General features: G+C 56.1%; 2 protein-coding genes across 2 annotated transcripts in view; one reads left to right on the top strand and one right to left on the bottom strand.

Annotated features, from left to right (window-relative positions):
* PTGER1 (prostaglandin E receptor 1 (subtype EP1), 42kDa) overlaps window positions 1-1,590 on the top strand; it is a 4,084-nt gene extending 2,494 nt beyond the window's left edge. Inside the window, exons 2-3 of the mRNA XM_008566048.1 lie at window positions 5-204; window positions 754-1,590. Coding sequence (XP_008564270.1) covers window positions 5-204; window positions 754-1,020 — 467 coding nt within the window. The 3' untranslated portion in view covers window positions 1,021-1,590. The remainder of the gene's footprint in view (window positions 1-4; window positions 205-753) is intronic.
* Window positions 1,591-1,846: 256 nt separating this feature from the next.
* The window catches only part of PKN1 (protein kinase N1), a 31,120-nt gene continuing 24,110 nt past the window's right edge, over window positions 1,847-8,856 (bottom strand). Inside the window, exons 10-20 of the mRNA XM_008566029.1 lie at window positions 7,798-7,873; window positions 7,574-7,715; window positions 7,390-7,483; window positions 5,405-5,484; window positions 5,129-5,204; window positions 4,943-5,034; window positions 3,434-3,756; window positions 3,220-3,362; window positions 2,780-2,887; window positions 2,609-2,689; window positions 1,847-2,132 (exon numbers count right to left, since the gene is read on the bottom strand). Coding sequence (XP_008564251.1) covers window positions 1,929-2,132; window positions 2,609-2,689; window positions 2,780-2,887; window positions 3,220-3,362; window positions 3,434-3,756; window positions 4,943-5,034; window positions 5,129-5,204; window positions 5,405-5,484; window positions 7,390-7,483; window positions 7,574-7,715; window positions 7,798-7,873 — 1,419 coding nt within the window. The 3' untranslated portion in view covers window positions 1,847-1,928. The remainder of the gene's footprint in view (window positions 2,133-2,608; window positions 2,690-2,779; window positions 2,888-3,219; window positions 3,363-3,433; window positions 3,757-4,942; window positions 5,035-5,128; window positions 5,205-5,404; window positions 5,485-7,389; window positions 7,484-7,573; window positions 7,716-7,797; window positions 7,874-8,856) is intronic.

Genomic DNA, 8,856 nt, shown 5'->3' with positions numbered 1-8,856 from the left:
CCCGACAGCCGCCGTCGTGGGGGGCCGCGCGGAACCCGCTCAGCCTCTGCCTCCTCCGCCTCGTCCATCGTTTCCACCTCCGCCACCCTCGGCATCTCCCGGGGCCGCGGCTCATCGCGTAGAGCCCGCGCCCACGACGTGGAGATGGTGGGCCAGCTCGTGGGCATCATGATGGTGTCGTGCATCTGCTGGAGTCCGCTGCTGGTGAGGGGCGCACCTGCCTCTCGAGCCACGGCCCTTCCCGCTCCCTCCCTTCCACCTCCCCACCCTTCTCCATCCTAGGATACCCGGGGCCTCTGTCCCTTACCCAGCCATGGCTCCGCCCCCTGGAGGCCCCACCTGCGAGGAGAGCCCTTTGCCTTCGCCATCTGACGTCCCATCCTTCCTCCCAGCCCCCTTACCTTCCTCCTCCCCGGGGTCTTTGTAGCCCACTCTGACCCACACAAACCTTCTCTCCAGCCCCGCCCTTCTAAGCCGCACGCTTCATTCCCGAGCCCTCTTCCACGCCATCACCTCGTTTCTCTCCTCTCCCGTGACCTTCGGGATACCTGGGACTTCTCTCTTTTCTTGCCGGAGCCCCCACCCACCGAAAGCCTTTGCTTCTGCACCCCTTTCCATAGTCCGCTCCCACACTTACCCTACCTGTGACGCTCCGCCCCTGCACCCGTCCTTCTTCCATCCCAGCCACGTCCCCACCCACCCTAGCCCCCCCCTCTTACACCCACCCCACGCTCACTCCGGCTTTTCCTGCAGGTGTTGGTGGTGCTGGCCGTCGGGGGCTGGAGCTCCAGCTCCCTGCAGCGGCCGCTGTTTCTAGCCGTGCGCCTTGCCTCCTGGAACCAGATTCTGGACCCCTGGGTGTACATCCTGCTGCGTCAGGCTGTGCTGCGCCAGCTGTTTCGCCTCCTGCCCCCGAGGGCCGGCGCCAAGGGCGGCCCCGGAGGGCTGGGCCTCACCCCAAGCGCCTGGGAGGCCAGCTCGCTGCGCAGCTCCCGGCACAGTGGCCTCAGCCACTTCTAAGCGTGCCCGGAGACCCAGCGGCTAAGCCAGTCCACCCTGGCCTGGCACAGGTGCGCGGCGCGGAGTCTTTAGGGAATACAGCCATTTTGAGAGTCCCGGGCTGTGTGTCCCGTCGGGGCTGCACGACCCACGGTCGCCACGTGGGGGCGGCAGAGGTGCATCCGGGGCGAGTGCAGTTCTGTGACTTGCCACGCGACGGCGCAGTCACACCGGACGCTCGGATGCCCGGCGCGGGGAGTCAGAGCAGCACGAGCATGCGCACAACGCCACGGCCACAGCCTGGGGGCTGGGGCCCAGCTAGGAGCAGAGCGGGAGGGCCTGGAGGGGGCGGGGGGCACTTCCTGCCCCTGCGCCTCTAGGACAGATTCCCGCAACCATTCTGCTCATTATGGCCCTGAGCTCCCCAACACAGCCCCAAGAGCCAATCCCCAAATCACTCCCCATCACAGCCTCGAAACCCCAATGCCCCCAACACAACTCCAAGCCCCCCATCACAGCTTAGCCACGATCCCCACCAAAGTAACAGCCCCGATTTCCCGTAACCCTCTTCAAATGACCCCCATCATAGCCCAGGACACCTCCCTGTCACTCCCCACCTCCAAACACGACCTCCCACCCCATTGCTTTTTTTTTATTTAAAGATGACCGGTAAGGGGATCTTAACCCTTGACTTGGTGTTGTCAGCACCACGCTCAGCCAGTGAGCGAACCGGCCATCCCTATATGGGATCCGAACCCGTGGCCTTGGTGTTATCAGCACCACACTCTCCCGAGTGAGCCACGGGCCGGCCCCTCCCACCCCATTTCTAAGCACAAGAGACGAAGGATGCATGGCTGGGGCAAACCCCAAAGGCCTTTTTAAAAACTAAGAGCTCTTGGTTGGGGGCGGGGGCAGGTACAGAAGAGGGGCTAGCAGCCCCCGGCCACGAAGTCGAAGTCCCGGAAGGCGGCCTGCTCGGTGGCGGTGAGGGGCCTCGCATCGCGGGGAGGGCTGAGCGTGGGTGCCTCCCCCGTGAACTCCTCATCAAAGTTGCTGACATCGGTGCGGCCCGACAGCTTGGGTACAAAGGGCGGTGGCAGGCGCCGGGCCAGCAGGGCGTCCCAGCCCAGGGTCTGGGGGGTGGAGGGTGGAAAGAGGGTCAGCGTGGGCAGTAGAATGGGGAGGCTGCAGGAGGAGTCAGTCCCAGGTCTGGGGGACCAGCATGAGGAGCCACAAGACAGAAGAAAAGAGGCGGGGAGTAGAGGGGACCAGGGGCTCAGGAAGGATCACAGTGGGGGTGGGCCTTGGTGGTCAGTGGGGGAGCCTGGGCTTATACACAGGGATATGCCCCCCACCGGGCCAGCCTGGAGTCGATGTGGATGTAGGAGGGTCGATGGGGATGGGGCTGGGGGGGGGCAAGGAGGGAGAGGGAAGGCAGTGAGGGTATCAAAGGGAATTGACAGTGTTTGAGGGGAATGACAAGGCCTGGGGGCAATGAGACCCTTGAGGTGAAGTGACTAGGCCTTGAGGGGTGGGGGGTGTGAAATGGTTCTTGGTGGGAGGAATGGCCAGGTGGTGGGGGGATGGCCAGGCCCTGGGGAGACCTCACCCTGAAGAAGGGTTGTTTTTTCACATCTTCTGCATCCCGCTCGCTGGACCCCAACCTCCGCTCTGGGTTCCTCCGCAGCAGCTGGGGGGGAAAGCGCTGCATCAGGGTCTGTCCACTTCTGGGGCCCCAGAGCCCCTCCCCTAGGCCCACCCCATGCGGGGCAGTCCTCACCCTTCGCATGATGCCGATGGCTTCCGACGACAAGAAGCGGGGGTAGCGGACCTCATCGTTGACGATGCTGTCAAATACCTCCTCCTCATCATCCCCTGGGAATGGGGACTGGGGACAGGGACAGCCAGGTGAATTGGGCCCCTCCTCTGGCAAGTCCACCTCACCTGAGCCCTCCGCTGTGACTGCACCTTTCACTCGGGTGCTGGCTTGCACAGGGAGTTAAGGATTCCCATTTTATAGATGTGGAAACAGGCCAGGGAGGTGAAGTCAACAGCCCCCAGTCACACGGCATGTGGCAGGGGCAGATTTCCACCTCACCCCTGGCCTGCAAGAATTCTACCACTGAACCACCCATGCACCGATCAGCCTCACCCCTGGGCACACGCAGGTTCCAGTGCCATCCAAGGAACTGGTAGGGTAGGGGCAACCTGGGGCCTCACCTCACCAACCAGCATCTCGTAGAGAAGCACGCCCAGCCCCCACCAGTCCACAGCCCGTGTGTACGACGTGTCCGTCAGCACCTCTGGTGCCAGGAACTCCGGGGTCCCACAGAACGTGCTGGTCCGGTCCCCATAGCCCATCCCTGGGGGCAGTAAGGCCATGTGAGGAGGAACTCCGGGGTCCCACAGAACCTGCTGGTCCAGTCCCCATAGCCCATCCCTTCCTTGCACAGGCCAAAGTCTGCGATCTTGACATAGCCCTCGGTGTCCAGGAGCAAATTGTCTAACTTCAGGTCCCTGTAGACAATCTTGTGTTCATGGAGGAACTGCAGCCCCAGCACCACACAAGCAGAATAAAAGACTGCACGGGGCTCGGAGAACACGTCGCTGTGGATATGCAACATCAGGTCCCCACCGGCCGAGTACTCCATTACAAAGCACACGTGCTCCGGCGTCTGGAAACAGCCGAAGAGATTCACCAGGAAGGGGTGTCGTGCTCTGGTCACTGCCGCCAAGATCCGCTTTTCACACATCAGACTGGGAGGGGAGGGGGCGGGTGGCAGGGGTCAGAGACCATAGCTGCCTTCTACTCTTGACTCAAATTCCCAAGAGTCCTCAATCAACAGATGTCTGTTGAGGGCATCACATGGCTGTGTAACTTTAGGCAAGTTGCTTCATATCTCTGAACCTCAACAGCCCTGTCTGCTAAACAGGCACCCAGAATCCATCCATCATCTTAGTAACAGCCCCTTGACTTCTCTTTGGGGAACTACCAGGGGTGGGCAGGAAGCCCAGGCCAATTGAAGCACCCCATCTCTCTGGTCAGAGATTGATTTGGGGATGGGTGAACCAAGTTAATGGGGCACAATCCCAGAATTTCCCCTGGAATTATTAAGGAAGAAAGGCTAAAGCTGGTGGATGAGCCTGAAGTTGTTGGGGTAAGGGGCATCTCATCCCCTACAAGAGGACTGCAAGAAAAGTCTACACAGAGGAAAGCAGAACCGAGAAACATCATCCGAGCACCTGGATACAGCCATGCCTGAAGGCAGCCCACCCCTGGACTTCTCTGATCCAGACCAATAAATTCCTTTACTTGCTTAATCCTTTTCTGAGTTGGGTTCCTGATTATTAAAAAGATGTTGAGAGGACTGAGGACAATCTCACTGCTTTTCTGCTGAGTGTTTACAGGGGTCAGGAGCTGTGCCAGTGCTCTAGATATATCCTCTCGTTTAATCCACCTGACAACCCTGCAAAGAAGGCAGTACTTCCCTTTTATATATCAGGAGGCTGAGGTTCTGAAGGGAGAAATGACTTCCCAGGATCTCCAAGCATATCTGGCAGAGCTGGGATTTGAACCCAGGGCCCTTATCCCAAAGTACAGGCAGTGAGGTGGCACCATTAAGAGCACAGGCCTCAGAGCCTGAGTCCCTAGGTTCAAATCCTGCACCTGCTGCTTACTCGTTGTGTGGCCTTGCACAAACTGTCCAACCTTTCTGTGTCGTCAGAATAGGGAAATTAACATTATTTATCTTATAGGGTGCAGGGGGAACAAATGAGCTACTGAATACCTACTTTCTAAGAGCTATTATTATCTTAAGTTCTAGGCTAATAAGCGCCAGGGACTATTACAAGTTGCTCTGCCTGCAGCTCCAAGGAGAGGACAGCTCTGTCTCTCACTTCCCAGAAGACAGCGGTCCCCAGAGGGATGGAGCAGGGTGCCCACCTCTCCACCTCGTCCCGGGCCACAATGTCCCCTTTCTTCAAAGCCTTGATGGCAAACAGCTCCCCACTGGACCGAAATTCGGAAAGCAGCACCTGGAACAGCAGTGGGTAAGGACGGCCTGAGTGGCCAGCCCAGGACCCAGGGGTCTGAACTCCCAGCCCCCCAACTCCCTGCCCTCCACCTCACCTTCCCAAAGTGACCCCGGCCCAGCACTGCCAGGAATTTGAAATCCTCGAGAGTCAGGGGTGACTTCCTTAGAGGGCTGTGGAAAGAGGACACTGGTACGGACGGGGACAGTAGGCAGAGGTGGTGAGTGGGGGGTCGGGACAGGGGCATCACCTGCACAGGGTGGGTCCTGGGAGTCAGGGGTGACTTCCTTAGAGGGCTGTGGAAAGAGGACACTGGTACGGACGGGGACAGCAGGCAGAGGTGGTGAGTGGGGGGTCGGGACAGGGGCATCACCTGCACAGGGTGGGTCCTGGGGTCTCCTGGGTCTCTGCAGGCAGCTGGGGAGCAGTGGTAGTTTCCTGGATTGGGGAACTCTGCAGCGGAGCGAGGAGGTCAAAGTGGGGATGTCAGTCACCTCTGCCCTCCCCATAACCACAATAGCCTTTGAGTCCCTGCACGATCTGTCACTTCCCCTCTCTCTCCTCACCTCTCCTCCCACTTGCCCCCTCGCTCCCTCCCCTCCAGCCACACTCTTCCCCTCCCTGTGCCCTGAACACGCCAGGCACACTCCTACCCCAGGACCCGTGCACGGCTGTTGTCTCTTCCTGGACCACTCTTTTTCCAAACACCTACATGGCTCTTCCCTCCTCCTAGGCTTTTACTCAAATGTCACCTCTGTAGGTGGTCAGCTGACCATGGTATTAAATAACAGAACCCCTCAACACCCCTGTCCTTTTTCTTTCTTTTTTTTCTTTTTGGCAGCTGGCCATTCCGGGGATCTGAACCTTGATCTTGATGTTATCAGCATCACCCTCTCCAAAGTGAGCTAATCAGCCAGCCCTCATCTGCCTTTTCTGCTTTATTTTTCTCCCCAGCACATTTTATATTACAAATGTATTTTATATTCCAAATGTATTTTATCTATTTGTTTGGTATTAGTCTTAATTCTTTTTTTTTTTTTTTTTTAAAGATGACCGGTAAGGGGATCTTAACCCTTGACTTGGTGTTGTCAGCACCACGCTCACCCAGTGAGCGAACTGGCCATCCCTATATGGGATCCGAACCCGGGGCCTTGGTGTTATCAGCACCGCACTCTCCCGAGTGAGCCACGGGCCGGCCCTAGTCTTAATTCTTTATACCACATGCACATATAACTTTGAAAAGAATCAAAATCACTTTTTAAAACAGAAAAAAAAAATGACCTGTTGGTCCATCACAAGCAGGTACTATAGACACTGTTAATTCTTTATACCACATGCACATATAACTTTGAAAAGAATCAAAATCAGTTTTTAAAACAGAAAAAAAAAATGACCTGTTGGTCCATCACAAGCAGGTACTATAGACACTGTTTTAAACATTCAACCAGGGTTGGCCAGTTAGCTCAGTTGGTTAGAGCACAGCCTTATATCGCCCAGGTCACAGGTTCAGATCCCCATATCGGCCAGCTGCCAAAAAAATAAACAAATAAAGATGTGTAATTGTGCGTTCAGCGAGGTGGGCAAAGGAACCAGCTGTTACATGTACCAGGATACTTTAAAAAGTTCATGAAAAAATAGAATTGGAAGATAATATAAATCCTCACAGGTAACCACCACCCAGCCTCAGAGTTGGCAAATGCTGACCAGCAGGCCAGCCTGTGTTGGTATGGTCTGCGAGAGCTAAGAATGGTTTTTACATTTCTAAATGGTTGGGAAAAAACATTTTTACAGAGGAATAATATTTCATGACCCATGAAAGTTCTATGACATTCAAACTTCAGTGTCCACCAGTGCGGTTTTACTGGAACACAGCCATGCATATTCATGTGTATTTTGTCTGTGGCTCTTTCGCTCTATGATGCAGACAGGGATTGTCTGGCCCACAAAGCCAAAACTGTCACCTATCTGTCCCCTTGTGGAAAACACATGGAGGCCTCTGACCTAGATTGCAATGGAGAGCATTTCCACCACTCTAGCAGGCTCTCCTGTGTCCCCCTTCTTTCCGTAACCCCTGCCTAGTGAACACTGCCATCTCGACTGCTGTCACTCACATGAGTTTGAAACATGCTTGTTTGACAGGGCAGTGCACTGAGGCACAGAGAGGTGAAGCTGTTCGACGTGGGTCACACAGTCAGGAGGTGGCAGACCAGGCAGCCTGGCTCCCAAACTCACGTTTTGAACCAGGAGAGAGAACCGGGCCCTGGTTCTGTCAGACAGGTGCTGTATGACCCCGGGGAAGTTCCTGGCAGTCTCTGAGCCTGCAGCAGGCCTGGGGGGACAGAGAAGGGGGATGCTCACCAGGCTCGATGGGCTGGAAGGAGGACCCAGCAGGCTCTTCTGCGGTGAGCTGTCTGAATCGGTCCCGAGGTTTAGCTTCTCCACAGATATGTCACTGCAGCAGAGGGGAGCAGGGTATGTCTGGAACCCAGCACCCTGGGAAGCAACGAGGGGCAGCAGGGACCATGGGGCCCTCCCTCCTTACCCTGTGGACTGGGCCTCAGGTCCTGGAGATGCCCCGGGGCTGAAGGTGCCTGTGGTTGTGGCGTTGGGGATGAGCCTCCGAAGCAGCCGCACCCACGTGGCAACATCGATGTTCATCTGCCGAGCTCGCTGAAATGCCTTCCCTAGGGGGATGGGGACAGGTGTCACCCTCCGTGACACTCCCGGGACCCCTGTCCTCTCCCCAGCCCTGAAGTATCCCCTCACCTTGCTGCTTAGAAAAGATTTTCTTCTGCCGTTGGAGCCGAGGGATCCTCTCGATGACAGGGTTGTGGAAGGTGACCTGGGGGGAGGGGCCAAACTGTGAGGGTCCTGCCCACCCACAGGTGGCTGGGTGAGGAAGCCCTTAGGAGTATAGGTGTGTGCACCCAGATGTTTTGGGGTTCCCATTGCTGTGGCATTGCATTCAACCCCAGAGGACCATGCGATGTATAAAGGGGTCATTAATCCCATCCACTGATCACCTCCTTAAGTGCCACCTTGGAAAAGCAAAACATAGACAAGCACACCCTCCTCCAGAGGGGGGGCGGGGTCGCCCCAACAAGATAAACAGACAAGTCCAGCAAATGGGCCCTACATCATCTAGTGTCCTGAATCCCCAAGTGTGGTCCCAGATCAGCAGCATCAGAATCCCCTGGGAATTTGCTAGAAATGCAGATTCTCAGGCTCCCTGCTGTACTGAATCAGAAACACCAGGGATGGAGCCCGGCACTCTGTGTTTCAATAAGCCCCCCAGGCAATGCCGGTGCCCACCCCTGTAAAGAAACTCTTGGTCTAGTTTAATTCTCCCAACTCCAACACAACTTCTAGAAGATGCTGGAGTCACAGAACTACAGTGTCAGTCACGGTTGCTACACATGGCCATTTAAATTAGTTAAACTTAGGGCTGGTCGGTTAGCTCAGTTGGCTAGAGCACAGTGTCATAACACCAAGGGCAAGGATCCAGATCCCCGTACCAGCCAGTCGCCCCTCCCCCCCAAAAAAAATTTAGTTAAAATTGAAGTAAAACTTTGGTTCCCCATCACACTAGCCACATTTCAGATAGAGAACATTTCCATCTATAACAGAACTCAACTATTGCAGCCGAGGTGACAACAGAATCACAGAAAGTTCTATCAGATGGGGGCTGGCTGGTTAGCTCAGCTGGTCAGAGAGCAGCGTTGTACACCAAGGTCAAGGGTTGAGATCCCTGTACCAGCCAGCCCCCCCCCCCCACAAAAAATACTATCAGAAGGTGCTTTTTTTTTTTTTAAAAGATGACCGGTA

The sequence above is a fragment of the Galeopterus variegatus genome, unplaced genomic scaffold, assembly GCF_000696425.1.
Source record: "Galeopterus variegatus unplaced genomic scaffold, G_variegatus-3.0.2 Scaffold218, whole genome shotgun sequence".
NCBI classification, from domain to species: Eukaryota; Metazoa; Chordata; class Mammalia; order Dermoptera; family Cynocephalidae; genus Galeopterus; species Galeopterus variegatus.
Note: the sequence above shows the minus strand (reverse complement) of the source record. Positions and strands in the feature narration are given on the sequence as shown.